The sequence below is a fragment of the Tamandua tetradactyla genome, chromosome 7 (assembly GCF_023851605.1).
Source record: "Tamandua tetradactyla isolate mTamTet1 chromosome 7, mTamTet1.pri, whole genome shotgun sequence".
Taxonomy (NCBI): Eukaryota; Metazoa; Chordata; class Mammalia; order Pilosa; family Myrmecophagidae; genus Tamandua; species Tamandua tetradactyla.
This window is the reverse complement of record NC_135333.1, coordinates 173,854,307-173,878,684: the sequence shown is the minus strand read 5'-3', so window position 1 is coordinate 173,878,684 and position 24,378 is coordinate 173,854,307. Positions and strand designations below refer to the sequence as shown.

Genomic DNA, 24,378 nt, shown 5'->3' with positions numbered 1-24,378 from the left:
TGTCAGATGTGCTTTAAAAACTTTTTTTAAGTAGAGATATAGTTCACGTGCTACAAAATTCACCTTTTAAAAGTCTATATGTTAGTGGTTTTTAAAAACGTACTTACAGGGGCCCCAAACATTATTTGTCATTGAATCCCAAAACATTTTCATTCCCCCAAAAAGAAAGTCTGCCCCTGCCAGCGTCACTCCCTGCCCTTCGTCCCAGCCCCTGGCACCCACCTCTCTCGTTTCTGCCTCTGTGGTGAAACTGAAACAGAAACTGCAACTGCGGATGTTTCATGCAGATGGAATCAGGCAGCACAGCTTTTTGCACCTGGCTTCTGTCACTTAGCATCGTGCTCTGAGGTTCATCTGTGTTGTTGCACGTTGTCAGTCCTTCGCTCCTTTAGAGGGCCGAATAATATTCCCTTACCCCGATACTCCCCCCCCGGTCACCCACTCGTCCGCGATGGACAACTGGGCTGTTTCTGCTTTTCTGTTATGAAGATGAGGCTGCTGTGAACACTCGTGTGCAGCTTCTGTGTGGTCATGTGTGCCCATTTCCCTTTGATCCAGTCTTACGTGTAGGCTAGGAGCAGAATTTCTGGGGCAAATGGTAATTCTGTTAAAACTTTGTGAGGATCGACCAAATTTTTTCCAAGTGACTGCTCCATTTTCCGCTCGCCAGTCACTCCCAAGGGCCTCCTCTTCCGGCATCGTTGCCGACTCGCCATGGCCTGTCTGCGGCTTCAGCCCTTGCAGGGTGGCCGTCCTGCCTTCCTCAGTCCACAAGCCCATGAAGCTGCTTGCAGACAGATTTCCACCCAGCAGCCATCGGCTGACCGAGGCGCCAATTAGCCCTAACGTAGATTTTGCCTTCAATGTCCACCCTCCCCGGCAACCAGTTTTTGTTTCCCCAAACGCTACATTTGTTCTATTTGCCTTTATTTCTGTTCCATAAACATTAATTGATAAACATTATGTCCTGTGCCCGCAGCATGCTGGGTGCTGGGATACAGCGGTTCCTGCCGTCGGGAGCTGACACCTTAATGGGGAATGGGGTGGCTGGGGCCCTGAGTCGGTGGCCGCGGGCAGTGCCGCAGGGGCGGCGCCCTGGGCGGCGGGCGGCAGGAGGCACATGACTGCACAGCCCTGCATGCCCAGAAACCAAGCACCTCGCCCCCTCACCCCCACCCCCACCTCACCACCCCACCACCCCACGGAGGAGATGAGGCGACGCCTCTGGCTGCTTCAGTCCTTCCCGAAGGCAGTTGGGCCGGCTGGTGCAGTTGTAGCCCCAAGGACGAGGTGAGGCTGCGGCCGCCCCTCAGAGTCCCCCGAGGGGGTCGTGGCTCCCAATCTGGTGTCCTGCCAGGTCCTGGAAGAGAGAGGCCAGGCCATGAGACCCCCAGGAGGGGTAGCTCAGCTGCCCACCCCTGGGCTCAGCGTTCCGTTCCTGGCGTGGGAGGCACAGGATTAAGTGAGACCTGCCTTCAGCAGGATGGAAGCACCCCGCAGATGGCCGCTAGTGCTGCGATGCCACAACATCCCTTCAGGCTGGACACCCCTACCCAGGAGTTCGTGGCACTTGAGAAAGTCCAAGCAGAGTCCCTCAAGCAGTGCCCGAGCTCCTGCTGCCTGTTAATCAGCGTCAGGGGTGCGGGCAGTGGTTTCCCATGGGGGAGCCCTGTGGTGCCCAAGAAGGCTGGCTGGTTACAAGCCCTGCGCATGCACTGGGCTCCCCGTGAAGGCAGGAGGCTCCGCTCGTTCTCTGGACGGCACTCTAGGCTCAGGATGCCCGTTCCTCGGAGATTTTGTCACCTGGTCTGAATAGAAGGTTTAGCGAACTCCTGCTTCCAGGATGCCACCTCACCTGGCCCAGGTTAGCCTTTCAGGCTCGGTGCCCTACAAGAGGGCAGCCTGCTGGGGTGGCGTGGAGCCCATCCACATGATGTGGGTCCTTTTCCCTGCTTTAAAATGAACCTAATAATTGATTCCAACATAATAATGCCTCCAGAAATGAATTATTAGTTAATGAATGCAATTTAACTGAAGTTACCAGCCTTGTGATTGGACCACAAACTTTAACATGGGTTGGATGATAAAATAAAATAGGGTTTGTGGTCCGATTGTTTTTCAACTTATCCCAATATATTAAATCAGTTACCTTGGGCACGAAGACCCTCAGGATATTTGCCTTTGGTTTATTTCAGAAAAAACAGTAATATCCATTGCACCACACAAGTTTAAAAATGGTACATGGAAACGTTTTTCTGATGTTTCCTGCAGTGCCAAGTGCAAAACTTCAGCAATTGCAATGTTGTCTTGGGGAAGCAGCATCTGTGCTTTAATAAAGCAATTGCAGCAGCTCTTTGACTTCAGGTAATATCACCCAAGGAATGTCGAGACAAACAGGACAAGATTCAAGTATTTCTCTGGACCCGAGGGATGCTGGCAGTTCAGAGTCTGCTGCATTAACAGGGACACCCAGCATGCTGATTGTCAACTTTTCTGACTTTATATAAAGGGAACAATTAAGTTGAATCCCCAGCTCCTTAGTCTAGAACTGGTGGTCAACTGCAGCAGGGCACCCACCACATTCAGTGTCCACAGCACCCCTGCCCCGGGGTCCCTGGGTGAAGGCCTCAGTGGGCACTACATCTAAGCTCAAGGGCCATCAGCTCTAGAAATAAATGTCCCTTCCTGGAAGAGCAGAGCATTCACACACAGATTCAGGGGCCTCGTCGATGACAAGCAGCTCTGAAAGCGCGGATAGAATCTTGGACAACAGTGAATTTTGCATCAGTTCGAAGGACGCCTAAGGGAAAGAACCTTTTTATATTGGAGCCAACAGGAGACCCAGACATTTGGAGATGCAGAAAGAAAACGCCTGTGGGGAAGCGGTTTGAAATGAGGAGCCAAAGGGCCAGCAGGTGCCAGCCACGTGCCTTCCCAGCTGACAGGAGTTCCTGACCCATCCGCGTTTCTTGAGACAGTGTCTCTTTATCTGGATGCCTTAGTTTGGACATTTTTATGACCTTAAAACTATAAACTTGTAATATAATAAATTCCCCTTTAAAAGCTATTCCATTTCTGGTATATTGCATTCCAGCAGCTTTAACAAGCCAGAACAGATTTTGGTACCAGAGAGGTAGGGTGCTTCCGCAGTTTGCAAATACCAGACATGTTGGAACAGCTTTTTAAGTGGATCGGGAGATTTTGGAAGAATTCCAAGGTGCCTGATTGAAAAGGCCTCGAATGCTTTGAGGAGACTGTTGGTAGACCTGTGGACTCTAATCTCTGACCAGGCCTTAGACAGAGATGAGGCATGTGTCATTGCAGGCTGCAAGAAAGGTGGCCCGTGTTTTAAAGAGGCAGAGAATATGGCAAAGTGGAGTCCTGCTGTTGGGTGGAAGTGAGAATTTAAAGTGACAACCCAGGATACCTAGCTGAGGAAACTTCCAAACTAAATGTGGAAAATGCAGCCTGACTGATCCTTGCAGCTTCTAGTAAAATGCAACAGGAAAGAGATAAGTTGAAAACTGAACTCTTGGGTACAAAGAAAACAGAAATGGATGACCTAGGAAATTCCAGGCTCCCAGGGAAGCAGGATAAAATGAACAACTGTAAGTCCTTGGCTTCCTATTCAGCTCTGAAAGGGTTAACAGACAGCTGCGGGTCCCTTGTTTCTTATCTAGCCCTGAAGGAACTGATTCAGAGCTGCAGACTTCAGCTGCAAACTTCCTAGGACAAAAATTTCCCTAAAGCCCCTAAACCTCCCCAAACCTCCCCAAACCATTGCAACCTCCTCAGACCATAAAAGCTTGTAAAATTCCAGGCCCAAAGCAAGCTAAGTTCACACTAGGAAGCCTAGGGCCATGAAGATGGTTGGCCATCTGCCCAGAGACAAGTTTCAGGTATGTGACAACAAACACGGGTCTGCTGGCTGCCTCCTCCTAGAACAAACAGGACACCTGGTAGTCACAGGTTACTATGGAAACCTGCTTCCCACAGAACTTCCCGATGCCTCCACTCAGGGCGTGTCCCTCCCATGGGCACGTTACCCTCTCTAACGTGCACTCTCTGTTGTTGATAAACTCTTAATAAACTTTATTACTTATTCCAGTTGGTCCTCTCGTCTCTAAATTCTTTTAGTTTCAAGACTGTTGAATCTGGGCACCATTGCCAGCTGGGCACTGGTTACAGCAGGAAGTGAGACACCAGAGGCTAGTGCCCCACGTGAGGATTTAACCAAACATGGAACCAGTCAGCATTTCAGATAAAGCCAGGAGTGGAGATGGAATTCTCCAGAAAGGATCTGTGAGAGGCCTATTGTCTGATGGTTATGACCCCTGTACACTGCATAAAATACCTACAAGAGTGTTGTAGGATCTGTGTAAATGGAACCACTGTCAGTCTGGAATAAAAGTGACTTCAGAGGCAGAGCCATGGACACTAGGGTCTGGAGCCAGGAAGTCTCGGGCCTGGAGAGCGGACTCACCTACAGACGTGGAAAGGGTGAGTTTTCCCAGAAGCAGAGGGCAGGCCTTCTGCTTTGTTGTTCAGGAAGAGCTGTGGGTCAGCCCATAAACCGGGGACTGGAGGGAGTCTGGAGGTTGCCCCGTTGTTCTGAGGGGTTCAGTGTGTGCCCCAGAGATGGCAGGGGGTGTGGATTCTGCCCTGATGCTTGGAGAGGGTGGATTTGAGGGTGATCCCCCCAACAGTTCCCAGGATTGCAACCCTCGCCCCAGCATGTGCAGAGAACAGGGCTGCTGCAAAGCCCTTGGAAAGGGTGGGACTGCTGCTTTCTGAGTCCCCGACGATAGGTGACTCTCAGACTTCGAAATCTAATGGGTTTGCCCTACAGTTTTTTGGAGCTGTTTTGACCCAGTGACCCCTGATTGCCTTTCAGTTTCTCCCTGTGGCATGGGAGCATGTGCTCTATGACTCTTCCTCCTTTGCATATTGGAGCAGACAACAACTTGTTCTGAGTTTTACAGGTCCAGAGCCAGAGGGGAGTTTTCCCTTAGAACACATCATGCCTAAAGCTGACTTGGATGAGATTTTGTACTGTTTTTGACTTTTTAATTGCATTTGTATTGCTGCTGCCATGGTTTAAGGCTTTTGTGATATTGTGATGAAATGAATGTATTTGTATATGGAAAGAACTTGTCTTTTTTGGGGTCCAGAAGGTGGAATGTGCCAGTTTCGAAACTATTATGTACCCCAGAAAAGCCATGTTTTAATCCTGATCCAATCTTGTGGGGCCAGACCTCTTGTTTAGGGTGGAACCTTTGATTAAATTGTTTCCATGGAGATTGGTCCACTTAATTGTGGGTGTCACCTTTTGATTAGATGGAGATGTGACACCCATTCAAGGTGGGTCTTGATTAGTTCACTGGAATCCTTTAAAAGGAGAGACATTTTGGAATAGGCTCCAGAGACAATAGGAGGCCCAGACATTTGGAGATGCAGAAAGAAAACATCCCCAGGGAAACTTGAATCCAGTAGCCAAAGGACCAGCAGACACTAGCCTGTGCCTTCCCAGCTGACAGAGGGGTTCTGCACTCATCTCGGAGGTGTTTACATGGCTGAAATTCAGTCTGAGCTTGTGTTCACTGTGACATCTCACCTGGTCACGAAGGTGGGACAGGGGTGACCTGCAGCTCTCCTTTGCCTCTAATGAGAGCAACACTGGCTTTTCGGCTGGCTGCCCTGAGACAGACTCTAGAAGTGACTGTTTCTCACTGCAGAGCTTCCCACTGAGCTTTGCTGAATGACCCCATTCTCCTGCACCCACCCCTAGACAGAAATGCCAACTCACCACAAAGGGGTCGCAGGAAGGCCCTGGGGTAGCTGGGGTTGTGCTCTCATACATGGGGTTCGAGATATTCTCAGCTCGCTGCTTGCCAAAAGCCTCAACGCTGACATCCTCTTCCGACTGTTCAGAAAGACAAACATTAGGGCTGACAGCCAGGCCTGTCCACAAGGCAGGGGTGGTCATCCAAGCTGGCAAGTAAAGTGAGCAGCACTCCAGCCTCTGGGAGCACTTTCTTTTTAACAGTGCTTTATTGACATTATTGAGGTGTGATTTACATACAATGAAGCACGCTGATCTTAAGTTTCCAATTTGGTGACTTCGTACATTTGTCCACCTGTGTGACACCACCAAGGTCGGTGTACAGGGTTTCCATCCTCCCAGCCAGGCTCTGCTTTCAGCCCCTTCCGTGAGACGCCCCATTTAAACTTAGTACCCCAAAGAGACAGGGACAGTTGTTATAGCTCCATTTTTATAGGGGCAACCGAGGCACAGACAGGTTACGTCCTTGCCCAAGATCATGCCATCAGTGGGTGGTCAAGGCGGGCTTTGACCCCAGGACGGCTCGAGAGCTCATACTCTTGACTGCTGGGCTACGGCACTTCGCAGCAGCCAGCCGTGCTTGTCCAGTGAATCCTCCGAAGGTGAGAAGACTCCCAGGCCCTGGTCACTTTGCCCTCCTGTGGAATTGGAAGCCGGAGGCTGGAGCCAAACCCTTGGCCAGGGGCTCGGAGGGCCTGCGCTACTGGCAGTCCCTCACCCTCCTCACCAGAGCTCCCAGGCCCCAGCCAGGAAGAGGTGCTGGGGCTGCCCCTGCTGCCCCCACTGCCCCCTCTGGAGCAGGCAGTGTGTGTTGGGGCTGGGGCTCCCTGCGGGCATGCTTGCAGAGCCCGCTGCACCCCTGGCCAGATGAAGCAGCCCAGACTAGGGGCTGGAATTCTGAGAAGAACCCTGTGCCAGTTTGAAGGTATTATGTGCCCCCAAAAAGCCACCTGATCCAATCTAGTGGGTCCTGATTAAACACTGTAGGTTGACATCTTTTGATTAGATTATCTCCAAGGAGAGATGTGATGTACCCAATTGTGGGTATTAACTTTTTTTTTCTTTATGGGCAGGCACAGGGAATTGAACCTGGGTCTCCAGTATGGCAGGTGAGAATTCTGCCTGCTGAACCACTGTGGCCCGCCGGGAATCGAACCCGGGTCCTCTGGCATGGCAGGCGAGAACTCTGCCTGCTAAGCCATGGTGGCCCGCCCTTAACTTTTAATTAAGATGGAGATGTGACTCCACCCATTCCAGGTGGGTCTTGATTAGTTTTTACTGGGATCGTTTGAAAGGGAATATTTTGAAGAGAGAAATGACAGAGCTGACAGGAATGACAGAGGGAGCCAACAGAAACTTGGGAGAAGAGAAATGACAGAGGCCTCAGAGCGGAATGAAACTTCAGAGCAGAGCTGACTCAGATGCAGACACATGGACAACAGAGACACAGGTATTTGGAGAGGCTTGGAGCCCAGCAAGATGCGCTTAACGCCATGAGATGTTAAGCAAAATAGAGCTTGGAGAGAGCCACAGGAAGCTTCAAGAGGAAAGCCAGCCCTGGAGAAGCAAAGTGAGGGACCCCCACAGGAACAGAGGCTGAAAGCAACAGAGCCCAGGGGCAAGGGACCAGCAGATGCCAGCCACGTGATTTTCCAGCTGACAGAGGTGTCGCAAGTGCATCAGCCTTCCTTGAATTAAAGTATCTTTCCCTGGATGCCTTAGTTTGGACATTTCCACAGTCTTAGAACCATAAACTTGTAATGTATTAAATTCCCCTTTATAAAAGCTGTTCTGGTATACTGCTTTCTGAAAGCTTGCAATCTAACACAGGGTGGTTACCAGGAGTGGGGTGCTGCTGCAGTTTCAAAATGCCAAACATGTTGAAATGGATTTTTAAATAGTTAAGGAGAAGACTCTGAAAGAATTGTGAGGAGTTTAATGGGAAAGGCCTGAATTGCTTTGAGGAGACTATTGGTAGAAATATGGACTCTAAGGGTACTTCTGATAGGGCATTAGACAGAAATGATGAATGTATCATTCCAAACTGGAAGGAAGCATTCTTTGTAGATGGAAGGCAGGATTTGAGAGTGGTTTGCTTGGATATTTAGCAGAAGAAATTTCCAGATTAAATGTGGAATATGCAGTCTGGCTGTACCTTGAAGCTTATAGTAAAATGCAAGAGGAAAGAGATAAGTTGGGAACTGAACTCTTGTGTACAAAGAAAACAGAAATTGATGTCTGGGCGTTCAGAAAGTGAGACCGCAGTGACTAGGGTCACACATGAGGATTTATGCAAACATGCAAGGACTCAGCCATTTCAGAAAAATCAGGATTGGAGATGGAGTTATCCAGGAGGGATCTGTGGAAAGTCCTTTAGTCTGAAGCGCATGATCTGAGCATATTGAATAGAAAACCAACGAGAGTGCTGTGGGATCTGTATAAATGGAAACACTGCCAGTCTGGACAAAAGGGGCAGAAAAGGGGTAAAGAGAAAGGAAAAATGTCTTCAGAGGCTGAACCATGGAGGCTAAGGCCTGGAGCCAGGAGACTTTGGGCCAGGAGAACAGACCCACCCATGCACTTGGAGAGGGCAAGTTTGCCCCCGAAGCAGAGGGTGGGCCTTCCAAGCATTGTTCAGGAAGACTGTGCCACCGCAGGCCTCAGAGAGTGTGGAGCACATAAAGGGAAATTGTGGGGAGCCTGGCTGCCACCCCATTGTTCTGGAGGGGTTGAGCGTGTTCCCTGGAGATAGCAGAGAGCCCAGGTGCGGCCCTGATGTATGGAGAGGGTGGAGCCGAGATACAGGTGGTTCCCCAACTACCCCAGTGCTGCGACTCACCCCAGCATTTGGGGAGAGAGCTGGGCTGCTCTGTAGGCCCTTGGAAAGGGTGGGACTGCCGCTTTCTAAAGCCGCAAGGATAAGCAACTCTCAGACTTTGAAATCTGATGGCGTTTGCCATGCAGGATTTAGGAACTGTTCTGTGTTCCTTCCAATTTCTCCCTATGGCAGTGGGAACATGTATCCTATGACTGTCCCTCCTGTGTAAATTGGTAGCAGATAACTTGTTCTGAGTTTTACAGGTCCACAACCAGAAGGAAATCTTTGCCTTAGAGCAGATAATGCCAGTAACTGATTTTGATGAGACTTTGTACTAGTTTTAGCATTGTATTGATACAGAAATATTTTAAGGCTTTGTGATATTGTGATGCAGTGAATGTATTTTGTATGTGGAAAACACATGTCTTTTTTGGGGTCCAGAGGGTGGAATGTGCCGTTTGAAGGTATTATGTACCCCAGAAAAGCTATGTTTCAATCCTGATCCAATCTGGTGGGAGCAGCCATTTCTTTTGCTCCTGATTCAATAATGTAGGTTGGAATCTTTTAATTAAATTATCTCCACAGAGATGTGACTCTCCAGTTGTGGGTGTGACTTTTGGTTAAGATGGAGATGTGGGTGGTGCGGTGGTGGCTCAGTGGCAGAGTTCTCATCTGCCATGCTGGAGACCCAGGTTCGATACACGGTGCCTGCCCATGCAAAAAAAAAAAGAAGATGGAGATTTGACTCCACCCATCCCAGGTGTGTCTTAACTAGTTTACTGGAAGCCTTTAAAAGAGGAAACATTTTGGAGAGAGTCAGAAATGACAGAGCCAACAGGAATGACAGAGGGAGCCAACAGAAACTTCACAGCAGAGCTGGCACAGATGTGGACATGTGGAGAACAGACACGGATATTTGGAGATGCTTGGAGCCCAGCAGACATTGCCATGAGATGTTAAGCAAGCCAGAACCTGGAGAGAGCCAAAGAGAGGCCAGCCCTGGAGAAGCAAAGTAAGGAATCCCCACAGGAACAGAGGCTGAAAGCAACAGAGCCCAGGAGCAAGGGACCAGCAGATGCCATCCACTGGGTACCCAGCTGACAGAGGGGTTCCTGACCCCGTCAGCCTTCTTAACGTGTCTTTCCCTGGATGCCTTAGTGTGAACATCTCCACAGGCTTAGGACTGTAAACTTGCAAGTTATTAAATTCCCCTTTATAAAAGCCGTTCTAGTTCTGGTATATCACATTCTGGCAGCTTGCAAACGAACACAACCCTCATCCCCTTTTTTCTTTCTCTTACCTCAAAATGCTGGAAGCCAGTTGTTCTCCGGTTTAGCCGAAAGTAAGAATATGCGGCCAAAGCAATTGCCCCAATGACCAGGAGGATGGCAAAGGATATCCCAGTCCCCAAGCCAGTGTGGGCCGAAGGCTGGACACAGAAGAGGGAAGGGTTAATACTTGAGACTGGTGTCTCCCCAGAAGAGGTGCCCTTTCTGTGACCTGCCCATTCTTGCTGGCCCCAGCCATCTTGGAGCAGGTTAGCGTAAAAGTAATGATAAAAGAGTAAGCGTGTATCGAGTCCTTACCACTGTCAGGATCTGTCCTTGGCCCCTTATGTTAAATAACCCATTTGTACATTATAGTATCACAAAGAGACAGGGACAATTATTATTGTTTCTTTTATAGCAGAGAACTGAGGCACAGAGAGGTTATGTCCCTGCCTAAGATCTCACAGCCAGTGGGTGGGTGGTCGAGGTGGGCTTTTCACCCCAGGATGGCTCGAGAGCTCACGCTCTTGACCACAGGGCCATGGCACTTCCCTGCAGCCAGCCATGCTCACCCGTCCCGTACACTCAGCCCTTCCATAGCAGGTATCACACACCAGGTGCTGTTCAATAGATCACATTGATTAACTCAGGGTCCTCCACGGATCCATGGAGGTGGCACTAGGGCCTCATGTGGGGATGAGAAAACTGGGGCCCAGAGATGTTCTGGCACTTGTCCAAGGTCACCATCTATGAGGTGGAGGGGCCACAACTCGAACCCTGAGTTTCTCCCTTTCCAGTGGTTTCTGCACTGGCCCATCTTGCCTATCCCATTGGACACATGTTGATAGTGATGGTGCTGACCTGGTACCACCTAGGAGGGGGCGCAGGGGGCCTGGGGCTGGCATCCCTCCTAGATGCAGGAGGTCCTAGTCTTGAGAGGAGGAGGGGGTGGACAGGCCTTCTAGCAACAGCCTCTTGGGAGTGGACATGGCGGTGCCTCCTGGCCCCTTGCCAGGAACTCTGGACACTTACCGCGGGGGCAGGGGGTGCTTTTAAAGGCCCGGAGATGACATGAATAATCCCGTTGGAGGCCAAGACGTCCCACTGCAGAATGGCTCTTCCATCGACAAACCTGGTCTCCTTCTAGGGACATGAGACAAGGCCTGATGGGAACCGTGGCCAGCGGGTGTTTCCTTCTCTATGGAGGGAGCTTGTTCCCCTTCCTCGGGGCCTCACAGCCTCCATGTCTGGCCTATTTCTACTGAAAGGCAGCCCAGGGCTGCTGCTCGGCATCTGACAGTGCAGAGCATGGCATTATGCTGAGAACTGAGACGGGGTCTAAGAGCTGCAAGGAACTCAGGAATCATCCTGTCCAACCACCTTGTCTGACTTGCGACAGATCAGTGGCCCCGAGTAGAGGAGTAAGATTTCCCAGATGAGCAGAGTAGTAAGTGGCAAACCCCATGCCTCTGGGCCCCTGTTCTGAACATCACACCGCACTGTTACAAAAGGGTCTTGTGAGTCATCATCCCCTGTAACTCAGTGTGTGGCCCTCTGGCTTATGGCTTGGGCATCACTTGGGAGTTCATTAGAAATGCAGAACCTGAAGCCCCACAGCCCACCTGCTGAAGCTACACTCTGCATTTTTAACAAGAGCCCCAGGTGGTTCAAGGGGCTGATTTTCAATAAGAGAAATCACATATCAGGTAAAAGTTCAAAAACTTTTTTAAAAAGTGCCGGCACTTGCTACATGTCAGGCACTATTCTAGGCATGAAACAAGCCTTGGATGACTGAATCCCCACAATAGCTATGATTTAGACATCATGGTCAGCAGCAGAATCACTATCATCACCACCACCACCACCACCATCACCTTCAACACCACCTCCACCATCACAATCATCAACAACACTATCATCACCATCATCACCATTACAATCATCAACACTGTCACCACCACCACCACCTTCACCATCACAATTATCAACACTGTCACCACCACCATCACCACCATCACCATCACCTCCACCACCACCACCATCACCATCACCACCACCATCACCACCACCACCACCACCATCACCACCATCACCATCACCACCACCACCACGATCACCACCACCACCACCACCACCACCACCACCACCACCACCACCACCACCATCACCACCACCACCACGATCACCACCACGATCACCACCACCACCACCACCATCACCACCACCACCACCACCACCATCACCACCATCACCACCACCACCATCCTCACCATCATTACTACCACTACCACCATCATCAACACCACCTCCATCATCATCATCAGGAATATCATCACCACCACCACTATCACTACCACAACTCTTACAGTGAACTTCACCACCAGCACCACCATCATTAATACCATCACAACCACCATCGTCACAATCATCGTCAACCCTATGACCATCACCACCACCACCACAACCCTCACTGTCAACATCATCCTCACCAGCACCAGCATCTTCACAGTCATCACCATCACCATCTCTGTCAACACCAGCAGTGGCAGCACCACCATCCTCCCTCTGCTGTGGAGGAGGGAACTGAAGCTTAGAGAGGTTGGATAACTTGTGCAAGTTCTCACGGCTAGCAGGTGGCAGAACTGGGAGTCAAGCCCAGGTCATGTGTCTCCAAAGAGCAGGTGTTAAGGCCTGGGGTACACGACAATCTGACAGAACCACAGGCAGGGCCCCAGGTGGTCCTCCGAATGGCTTCATTTACCATTCCTCATTGCAGCTTGGAAGGCTAGCAGGTCACTGCAGGCTTATATCTCAGTGAAGCCAGTGTGCTATGACGTGCAGTTAGTACCATCCTCATGAGTTCATTTTCACATTATGATGGCTTCCCTTTCTTAAGCACCTACTATACGCCTAGAACCTTGCTCATATTATCCCAGTTTTCCCAACATGCTGGTGAGGCTGGCAGGGGTATCCCTAGTTAGAGTTTGGGACCAGGAAATCCTGGAAGGCTGTCATACCAGATGGAGCTGGTCCTGACTGGACGTGATGTGAAGCTGGCTGCCCAGCCTTGTGTGCAGGACAGTGCCATTGACGAGGTCGTCGTAAACCAGGATGCTGACGTTGGCAAAGTGGTGCTCAAGGTCCCTCCCAGACAGGGCCTGAGAGGAGAGGAGAAACACAAGATGGTCTCTGATCTAATGACCTCTAAAATTTTTTTCTTTTTAAAGATGAGGCTGATGGTCAGAAAAACAATCACTTCTCATGGCCTTGGCTGTTCTGCCTCCATGCAGAGATTGCGAACTGTCAGGTTTTTCGGCTTCTTGACCGCCAGAGGCCCACGTGTGGCTAGGGCGAGCACTGAGTGGCCTTTCCTGTCGGAAGTGGAGATTCCCAATGGGGGCTGGAGTGGGTTATAGTGGGCAGGGGCACTGCCCTCAGCCCTTGGGGGACTGGGCAGAGCCTGGGGCTGACAGAACCTGAAGGCCCATTGCTGCAGGCAGGTCAAATAAATATTCCCTCTGTGTTGCATAACACAGAGATGGTTATAAAGGCATCACGTGAAGGAGCTCGGTGTGCCTCCCTCTCGGACTGTGCTCAGCTGTGTGGGGCAGCGACTTGCTAACTGATGTGACCAAATGCAGGCTGGGAAAACCCTGGTGGGCCTGGGCGTCTGTCGCTGCGCCTGCTTGGGGCTGGTCTGCTGGGATGGGAAAGCCTGGGGGGCCCGGCCAGTGCAGCCAGCTGACCCAGGAGCATGCCTGGCCACGGCCGAAGCACTGCCTGCTGATCTGCAGCTGTCCGAGCTAAATGAACATGTGGCTGCTGAGCTTTGGGGTGATTTTCCACCCACAGTTACTGTGGCAATAGATAGCTGGCAGCCCCGAGAAGCCGTCCTCCAGAGCACCGGCTCCAGGACCCAACTCACCTGGTGCTCCCCCGGCCTGCTGTTCTGCGGTATGAAGAGGGTGCCGCGGGCGGACAGGTCAGTCAGGTGGGCTAGGAACGCCTGGCCCCTGCCCGAGCTCTTGGAGTAGGCCAGCAGCTCCTGGGGAGAGCCGGAGCCGTCAGCCGGGCGCCGGGCCTGCCCCATGGCTGGGTGGCTACAGAGTTGCAAGCTGCCACCCACGTGGGGAAGACACCAGCCTGTCCCCGAAGAGGCTTCTTCTTTCCCTTGGCGGGCATGTGTCCCAAGTCGGCGCCATGTGCAAACGCTCCCCAAGCCCCAGCCCTGCCCCTGCCGCCCTCGGGGACACGTGTGACATCCTGAGGCTCTTCTTGCCAAAACCCAGCAACGCCCTGTTCCACGGGAGGAAAAGCCCCGGCACTGATGTGGGGCGGCAGGGGCGCGCATCCTCTCTGCACCCCTGCTCTGGCCACCCTGCCTCCCTTGTTGCGTAAACCTGCTCTGGACACCGTGGGCCCTGGAATGTCCTCCTCCAGACCTGGCTTTCCTCCAAGGCCGCCCCCTCCTACCCCTCCCTCCCACCGCGCAGCTGGGCCCTGTGTGCCCACCCCACCCCCATCACCCCCCACACTCCCACGCTACATTTTTTTTCCTGTAGGACATACCACCTTAAGCATTCAGTACTATTTACTTGTTTATCTGTATAGTTTCTTTGCCGTTTTGTTCACAGAAACATCTCAAGCACACAATAAGTGCTCAATAAATAGTCATTGAACAAATGAATGAATTTTAAAGAAATCGCAATACCCTTTCTTAAAAGTCCGACTGTCATTTTGCAGACAGTGCTAGGAGGCCCAGAGAAGTTAAGTAACTTGGCACAGGGCACACAGGCAGTGGCTTTTCTTCCGACACCACCTTTGTCCTGAAATACTGTCACCAAGCAAGCCCCCAAATGGTAGAAACGGATCTGGAATGTTTATTTTAATGTGTTTATGACAACCCTGATATTTAGACCAGTTAGATGGTCTACCAACAAAGACTCGCCATCCTGGGTCCTTGCTCTAACTCCTGCCATGATTCTGCCAGTCTTATCCCACCCCCAGCACCCCCTTCTCTCCAGTCACTGAGGGGCTGCCTGATGGGGTGCTGGCTCTGATCGCTGGCCACCCTTCATTCCCCTCCTCCACGATGAGAAGGCTGGGGCCCCGGGCATCCTGGGCTCGTGCCCAGCTCTGGTTGTCCCGCTGTATGGATCCCACTAAGCCTCAGTTTCATCATCTATAAAAGGGGATAGTAGCAGAAGTGACTTCACAGGTTTTGTGAGAATTTATTCCTTTTAACAAGTATTTATCAAGCACATATAATTATCAAGCACATATAATGTGCCAGCCACTGTTGAGGTGCCGGGGATTCAGTGGTGAGCAAGGCAGAGAAAACCCTCACCCCCACAGACCTTATATCCTGAGGACTGAGTAGAACATTCCAGAAATGGGCTCACTAGGGAGGCCAGTGCAAAGGTAAGTGCTCAAGAATAGTTAGCTGTGGTGGTTGTCGTTAGCTCAGTTCTTCACCCAGATCCTTCTCCAAATGGGTCTTCCCCTTCCTTGTGCATAACGTGGAGAGTTTGAAAGTAACTTTCCTGAGTATGAAATACACGCTGGCTCCGTGTTGTTAACTTGCTCCCTGGGTGATACCTAGGTGGGCTGGGCTAATGGGGCCTGCGCTGACCACTCACTGGGAGGACAGCAGAGCCTCTCCCTGCAGACCATACTCCCAAACTGCTCAAGGTGTACACAGATGCGAGTGTCAGCTAAAGCCAAATGTGGCATTTTCCGTGTGTTGTCCACGGGTCTTTAAATGCTTCACAATTATCAACTAATTTACTTCTCACAATGACCTAGGAGATGGTGCTATTATCATCCCCATTTCACGAATGAAGCCAAGGGAAGTAACATACTTAACACGTGACTAAGCCAGGCATTGGGTCTAAGAACTTTAGAGACATTAATTAATTCTCACAGTTGAGGTTGGCACTAGCATCATCCATTCCCATTTCACAGTAGAGGAAACTGAGGCCCTGCGACGGAAGTCATGTGTTTAAAGTTGTGCAACACCTAAGTGGCAGAGCCAAGCTTCAGATGCAGGCCATGAGGACTGCATCCATGCTCTCGGTCACTTGCGTGAGCCTTTGCCTCCTCCAGACTTATGCCCACGGCACCCGCCCTCCGGGACCTGCTGAAGCAAACCCTTCCTGAGCCAAAGCCAGGCAGATCTGGCACCTACCGTCAGGAAGTCTGTGAGTGAGGGGAAGGACATGAGGACCTGCAGGAGGTTCCCACTGCATGAGAAGCCATCGCCCACGTAGCCTGCCTTGCAGGTGCAGTTCACATCTGGAGGGCAGGAGCACAGAGTGAGACAGGGGCCTGGGCTTGCCCTGGAGATCGACTAGCCAGGCTCTGGTTGGCTCAGCAGCTGTGTGGCCTGTGACCCGCAGTGCAGCTGGCAGTTACCTTTCATCCGGTAGCAGAAAACATCCCACATTTCACTCTTGTTTTTTCTCAGTCCGTAGTCTACTATCCCGACAAAGCCAGCGCCACAGTTCTGGGAGGTATAGGCTGTAGGGTAGGCAACTTGTCCACTTGCCAGCCAGCCGGCCGAACAGATGTGATACTTGGCCTGAGGAGACACAGACAGGGCCATGGAGGGGTCATTTGGTTGACATCTGACCCCCCATCAGACTGCACGGATCCCCCATCACTTTGCTCACCATGGCTCCACCTGTGTATGGCACTTAGTAGTTGCTCACTAAATTTTTGTTGACTGAACCACTGGGTGAATGAAAATTCTCTTTCCTATAGGTGTCTGAGTTCTTCATACTCATTTCCCTTCTTTCAGATCTAGGGAACTGATTTTCTATACAGCCATTTAACCCTGGGTATGGATTCTTCAGCTTATGGATTGACATAACTTTAATTGAGCATCTCACCACCATCACCACCACCATCATCACCACCAATACCACCATCACCACTACCATCAACACCACCATCAACACCACCACCATCACCACCTTCACCACACCACCACCACCACCACCACCACCATCACCACCACCACCACCACCACCATTTCCTTCACCATCACCACCACCACTACCACCACCACCACCATCACCACCACCACCACCACCACCGCCACCACCATCACCACCACCACCACCACCACCATCACCACCACCATCACCACCTTCACCACACCACCACCATCACCACCTTCACCACACCACCACCATCACCACCTTCACCACCACCACCTTCACCACACCACCACCATCACCACCACCACCATCACCACCACCACCACCACCACCACCATCACCACCATCACCACCACCACCACCACCACCTTCACCACACCACCACCATCACCACCTTCACCACACCACCACCACCACCACCACCATCACCACCATCACCACCACCACCACCACCACCTTCACCACACCACCACCATCACCACCTTCACCACACCACCACCACCACCACCACCACCATCACCACCACCACCACCACCATCACCACCACCACCACCATCACCACCTTCACCACCATCACCACCACCACCACCTTCACCACACCACCACCACCATCACCACCATCACCACCACCACCACCACCATCACCACCTTCACCACACCACCACCACCACCACCACCATCACCACCACCACCACCACCATCACCACCACCACCACCATCACCACCTTCACCACCATCACCATCACCACCACCACCACCTTCACCACACCACTACCACCATCACCACCATCACCACCACCACCACCACCACCACCATCACCACCACCACCACCACCATCACCACCACCACCACCATCACCACCTTCACCACCATCACCATCACCACCACCACCACCTTCACCACACCACCACCACCATCACCACCACCACCACCACCACCATCACCACCTTCACCACACCACCACCACCATCACCACCATCACCACCACCACCACCACCACCATCACCACCACCACCATCACCACCACCACCATCACCACCACCACCACCACCACCATCACCACCTTCACCACACCACCACCACCATCACCACCAACACCACCACCACCACCATCACCACCACCACCACCACCATCACCACCTTCACCACACCACCACCACCACCACCACCATCACCACCACCACCATCCACACCATCACCACCCTCATAACTAATGCCTGCTGAAGGCTCACTCTGGCCCAGGTTCTTTTGCAGAGGCTTTTCATATATCAATAATGTTAACTCTTCATGACCCTATGCGTGAGAACTACTTTTATCCATCGTATAACTAAGGGCACTGAAGCAAAGGTGAGTTAAGCAACTTGCTCAAAGTCAAACAGTAAGTGGCAGAGGTGGGATTCAAACCCAGACAGTCATTCCAGAGCTCACTGCAATCTTAAAAACTGAGTTCCTACTGTGTGCCAGTCCCTGTGCCAAGTTTTTCACATATATGGCCCTTAGTCCAGGCAGGACAGAGGATTTAATGGCTTAATCAAGACGACTCGTGTAGGTGGGAATGCAGAGATCCGGACTATCCAGAATGCTGGGTCCTGGCATCAAATATGCTCATTGGTTAAGACATGTCCGGTCTGAGGAAGCAGAGTGGGTTGGAGTGATGGAGGTGGTGATCACACTTGGCAGTGCTGCAGGCTGGAGGTAGGCCATAAAATTATGCCATGTAGGCAGCCACCTCCTCCACTCCCATTTTACCTGCCAGAGTGAGAACTCACCAGCAGAGAACCCTGAGGTGCTGGCCTTTCCAAATGAACACGGGGCAGGTGGCTTAGCCTTTAGGAGCTCAGAAGAGAGCCCCAATTCTGACCGGCCATGGCTATGAGCTGGGGCCATACCCACTTCCTCTCTTCCCAGCCCTCCAGCTGCAACAATATCTCACTATTCCAGAGACACGTGGCAGCTCTGCAGGGCCAGAGAGAACCTTATGGTTATTGATCTCCTTTCACTTTCCAGCCGTTGGGTGTGCATGTCCTGTCTCTGCCTCTGCTTTGGCATTGAATGTCATGGAACAGACCTTTGGAGTCAGAGCTGCCTTTGAACACTGGCTCTGCCACCTCTTGGATGGGCGACATTGGGCATGGGGCTTATAGTCAGAAGCTTGGACTCTCTGTCTATAAAATGGGGATAATGACACCCACCTCCCAGGGACGTCATAGGACAGACAATAATGTTGGCAGGGAGGGGGTCTCCCTGCACGTGCCTGACAACGTGGGTGTGCTGAATTGTTACTGTTGCACGAGGGGCTTCCTGAACCCCCTTTGAGAGGGCAACAGACTACATAACCCCAGCTTCAGAAGACCTGCAGACCCTGGCCCTAGACCCTCCCTGAAGTGCGCCCACGAACAGGGGACCCACCTTCTGGGCGTAGGAGAGCTGGCTGTAGGTTGCTATGGTTGCAGCTTCCTTGGCACAGGTGTCTCTGGCTTGGTCAAAGGTCAGCTTGTACTGGCCACGCGGGGAGCGCAGGTGGAACACGCCGACGGTGGTGTCTGGGGCAGGAGGGAAAGTTCCAGTGAGAGGGCTCGGGCGGCCTGTGGGGCGCAGCAGCCCATGGGCTCCCTGAGGGGCTTCCAGAATGGAAGGTCAGCCACTTCTCAGGGAGTCTCAGGAAGCCGCTTCCTCTTGGAGATTTATCATTTTAAAAACAATTTCTTTTATAATTATAAAAATAGCACAGGTTCATTATAGAAATCTGGGCAATGGAGAACAGAAAAAAACAAAATTCCTCTGAAATAATCATTACTCCCTGGTTAACACTTTGGTATAATTCTTCCAGAATTTTAATTGATTCTTTTTGGTAACTTCTAATTTTGATATAGTATCTTACTCCTCCATTCTTTTCTTCTATTCATTTAAAATATATGATATATGTATCACGAGTGTGTAGCATGCTCCATATATAATTTTTAGAAGTCTTTTAAAAACATAACATTAAATCATGATTATTTTCCAATTCTATAAATTTTCTTTGGCAACATGATTTTTCTACTGATACTTATCTAATAATTCTTCTGAATGCCACAACCATTAAAAAATACATCAAAGTGAGTTTCTGCCAGAGACTGTGTGTTTTCAGATCACAACTGTGCATTTAAAAAATCAGGGTGTTTTTTTTTTTTGGTTATTTTCCAGCTACAACACTGGAAGACTTGTCGTTTTTTTCATAGCTGACATTTTTTCCAGCCAGACAAGTGCAGAGGCCAGACACAGTTTAAGAGCCAAGTCACATTCCTACATTGTCAAGTCCACAGGAAGGACTTTTTCTGTAACAGAAAAGGCTCCAGGTTTTGTGTTTGCCCCTAACCCAGCGGGGAAGCTGCAGTCAGCATGCCCTGGCAGCCCGGCCGAAAGGCAAACATTTGACACCACAACAGCTGGGGAAGGCTGGAAAGAAGTTCCTCTCTGTCTCCTGGCCAAGCCAGCACAATTTTTAAAAGGGCATTTGAGTGGCATGTAGCAGGATGCTCAATCCTCCTTTACTGTTAGATGTACATAGTTTTCTAATTTTTTGTGATGTTATATAATGCTGGGATGGATATGTTTATCTTTATTCAGCTATATATATATAGTGTATTATATATATATACTATATACAGTGTATTATATATATATACTATATACAGTGTATTATATATATATACTATATACAGTGTATTATATATATATACTATATACAGTGTATTATATATATATACTATATATATAGTAATTATCTTTATTCAGCTATATATATATATATAGTATTTTGGTGCACTGTATGGTGGGGGTCACATTTCATTTTTTTCCACGTGAATATCCCCTTATTGCAGCACCATTTGTTGAATTTTTTTTTCAGACTGCACAGGCCGGGAATCAAACCCAGGTCTCCTGCACGGGGGGCGAGACGAATCCCGCTGAAGGCATGGAGCTTTATAAGGTCCCCGCCCTGGCCTGGACTGCACAGCGCGGGGCCTGGAGCCGCTGACCCTGGAAGTGTAGGTCGGCGCAGCTGGCATCCGCGTGGCACTTCCCGTTGTCCTGCAGGCAGCGGTCAAGGGGCAGCTGCTCGGGCTCGCAGTCCATCCCGTCCCCCACGTAGTGACTTTTGCACTCACACTTGTGCTTGCCCTGCGGGGACGGAGAGGAAGGATGAAAAAGCCCCTTCTCTGGGACCCGGATGTCCCGGTGGCTCAGGCCCGGCCTCTAGCCTCGGGGGTGCGGTCACTGCTAGGACTCAGCTCGTCCAGGCTCCTGAAGAGGTGCCAGCCTTACATCCCAGCTCCACACCACTTCCCCGGCCACCCGCAGAGGGGACCCAAATTGGCACTTTTCAGGCTGCTTCTCACCCCTTTTTTGCTTCAATTAACTTTTTATTTTGCAAATATTTTAGGTTTACAGCAAAGTTGCAGAGTTAGCACAGAGAGTTCCCATCTACTCTTCACCCAGTTTTCCCTCACGTTAACACTACATAGTGATGGGACATTTGTTAAAACCAAGAAATTAAATTTTTTGTACATGTGAACCAAGCACTAGATTTATTCAGATTTCACCAAGGACTAAGGTCCTTTTTGGGTCCAGGGTACCATTTGGCCTTTGCTCCGCCAGCTTTCATAGGAAATGGGGTGAGGGCGGGGGGGAAGGGTGCTCAGGAGGAGGCCAGGCGCAGCTGGGGGCGGGGCGGGAGCAGGTCTGGGCCCCCCAGGGAGCAACTCACGGGACCCGTCGCCCTGCATGTGGCATGTTCGTGGCACCCGCCATTGAACCCGTCGGTGCAGGGGTCGATGGCGGTGCAGCTGTGGCCGTCCCCCTGGTAGCCCTTGGGGCAGCTGCAGGAGACCACTGTGTCCGCCTGGGAGCACTTGGCCACCGTGGCACAGCCGCCGTTGTTCTGTCTGCAGAAATTCACCACTGCAGGGGAGGGAGAGAAGCTCCGCTCGCCACCGCCTGGGAAGCTGGAGCCCCCGTCACGGCTGTGGGTGGGCTGCGCAGCACCCGACACGCTGCTGCCATCCCGCCCCACACCCTGAGGCCAGGGCCCCTGGGACACCCTCCTAGCCAGGCCAGTGCCCTTGGCTGTGCCCCCTCCCCACCTGGTCACGTGCCTCTGAGCTCTACTTCGGAAGTAGTTTTCAGAGTGACTTTGGGATTTTAAAGTTAGGGAGCAGTTGTTTGTGTGTGTGTGTGTGTGTGTGTGTGTGTGTGTGTGAGTGTGTGGTGGGCACATGTGAGCTGGACATGCTGTCCTGCTTCTACAGGCGAACAGACTGAAGCTCAGCTGGTTAATGCACCCGACAGAGGGCGAACGGCTGGTGACGTGGAGGGCCAGGTTCAACCCGAAGCCGGGGCTGTTCCTGCAGGGTGCTGCTGCCCCTTTGCATCTTCACTCCCACAACCTCCGGATCCTCACCCACCAAGAGATTAGCCCTCGCGTCAGGAGTAGCTGCAGGGTGGCCGGCTAGCCTTTACATCTAGCGTCAGGCACCCACGCAGCGCCCGAGAAGGAACACGAGGTCAGAGGCCCCAGGCTACCGGCGGCAGCGTGAAAACACAGCTGGTGTGGAGCGCCGAGCCCGAGGGCCTTGTACAGGTCACAGAGCAGCAGGGAGGGCCCATCCTGAAGAGAACGTGCTTGTCCACGAATATTTGCTCACGAATGAAGTGAGGCAGGGCGTGCGGAGACTGCCCGCTTTCTCCCAGCAGCGTTCTCTCCCTTTGCAAGAATCCACTCTGAGCTGGGCTCACGGGTGCCCTGTCAAGACCGCGCTTCCCAGGCTCCCTTGCAGCCAGGCATGACCAGTGAAGAGGTCTGGCCAGCGGAACAGGGGCAGAGCGGCTTTTACAATGGCTGCTTCGTGTCCTTGAAGGCAGGGCTGTGGCTGCCTCCTCCCCCTGCACCCCGCTGCCCGGCATGGACCTCGGGGCGTCCGCAGCAGGCAAGTGAGGACGGCAGAGCCGCAGGTGGAAGGAGTGCGGGTCCCTGGAAGGCGGGCAGAGTGGAGCTCTGCATTCGCCGGGGACTCCTCTCTCCAAGCAGACATGCGGGACAGACATAAACACCTCCCCATGTACACTGAGGCTGCTTGGGTCTCTGTAGAGCTGAGGGTAAATCCTAACCACTGTGGACAGGCATTGTGAGGGTCACAGAGGCTCTCACTGAGTGGCGAGAAGATGACGGATTTTTACTGCTTTATTTTTTTAAATACTTCAATGCATTTTCTGCATTTTTTGAAATAAGAATGGATTACTTCTAGAGTTAAAAAACATGAGAAATGAAATGCATCATGGTTTACAGTTATTTTTACAGCATGACCCAGAAGTTGGGCAGGTCAGGTGTCAGCAAACCCATTTTCAGATAAGGAAACTGAGTCTCTGAGGCGACAAGGCGTTGCCGGTGTCACCCAGGCAGGCCGGAGAAGAGCCGGGCTGCAGCCCGGACGCCCCGCCCCACAGCGACCCCCACTTCCGCGCGGAAGGCACCCACCTGTGCACGTGACCCCGTCACCTTCATAATTCAGGTTACACTCACATGTGTTGTTCTCCTTACAGATGGCATGAGCCGAGCAAGGAGGCGTGCACACGGGGGGCAAAACTGCAAAGGAAGGGTCATATTCAGCCTGTGTGGGGCGTGAGGACGGCCCCCCGAGGCCCCCCAGGTCTCCCTGTGCTTTTTGCTACCGTGTGTCCAAGCCCCCCTCACAGCCTAGCACGGGACCCACGAGTGCCTGCAGCCAGCGCCTCTGAGAGCTGAGGACTGGAAGGCGTTAGCTTGGCACCATCGCCTTTTGGGAACCAGGGGAATTTACATCCCAAAGCCTCGTGGCAGGTGTGAGTGTGCAGGCCTGTCCTCTCCCCCGTGGGCGCTGGCCCAGCTGAGATGGGGGCTGACCAGGGGGAATGGGTCTAAGGCCTTCCGGAAGCACCCATGGGTTTGGGAGGAGCCGGAGCTCTGGTGACGGGGTTGGCGGGGAGGGGGCCGGGCTGGTGGTGGGGGGGCCTGGGGTCGGGAAGGTCGCAGTGGAGGGGGAGCTGCGGGAGCCCATCTGATGTGCTGCCGGATTGGACCCTCGGTTCGCTGAAGCCCTGGAAGACTTAGTCACGTCCTTTGGACTGGAGGGAGCTGAGAGGACCGTGAAGCTCTGGACGAGTCCCCTTTGCCATCTCGGACACCTCCCCCGGGCGCAGGGCTTTGGGCCTGGGGTGGCCTGGGCAGCCCACTGCTGCAGGACAAGGGGGCCGCGGCGGCTGCAGAGAACATGCTGGCGGCACCGCCTGTCCCCAGGGACTGGGCACTTCAAAAGTGTGACCCTCACGGCAATTCTGCAGTAGCTGTTGCTTTTTAAGACGAGAGGGTCAGCCTCAGTGAGGGTGCGCAGCCCTCGGCCATTCATCTAAGGAGCAGACCCTGGGCTTTGGGACTCCAGAGACTGCACGTTCCCGGAATCCCTGGGGCCACTGCCAGGCCCTGTGATGGTCCG

The 24,378-nt window shown here is 52.0% G+C and overlaps 1 protein-coding gene across 3 annotated transcripts in view; it reads right to left on the bottom strand.

Moving 5' to 3' along the window:
• Window positions 1-1,244: 1,244 nt before the first annotated feature.
• STAB2 (stabilin 2) overlaps window positions 1,245-24,378 on the bottom strand; it is a 168,062-nt gene continuing 144,928 nt past the window's right edge. For all 3 annotated transcript variants that reach the window (XM_077111830.1, XM_077111831.1, XM_077111832.1), the window contains exons 58-69: window positions 23,385-23,492; window positions 21,618-21,811; window positions 20,890-21,031; window positions 19,280-19,413; window positions 16,343-16,508; window positions 16,116-16,222; window positions 13,854-13,973; window positions 12,946-13,086; window positions 10,961-11,071; window positions 9,961-10,089; window positions 5,807-5,923; window positions 1,245-1,360 (exon numbers count right to left, since the gene is read on the bottom strand). In XM_077111830.1, coding sequence (XP_076967945.1) covers window positions 1,310-1,360; window positions 5,807-5,923; window positions 9,961-10,089; window positions 10,961-11,071; window positions 12,946-13,086; window positions 13,854-13,973; window positions 16,116-16,222; window positions 16,343-16,508; window positions 19,280-19,413; window positions 20,890-21,031; window positions 21,618-21,811; window positions 23,385-23,492 — 1,520 coding nt within the window. In that variant the 3' untranslated portion in view covers window positions 1,245-1,309. The remainder of the gene's footprint in view (window positions 1,361-5,806; window positions 5,924-9,960; window positions 10,090-10,960; window positions 11,072-12,945; window positions 13,087-13,853; window positions 13,974-16,115; window positions 16,223-16,342; window positions 16,509-19,279; window positions 19,414-20,889; window positions 21,032-21,617; window positions 21,812-23,384; window positions 23,493-24,378) is intronic.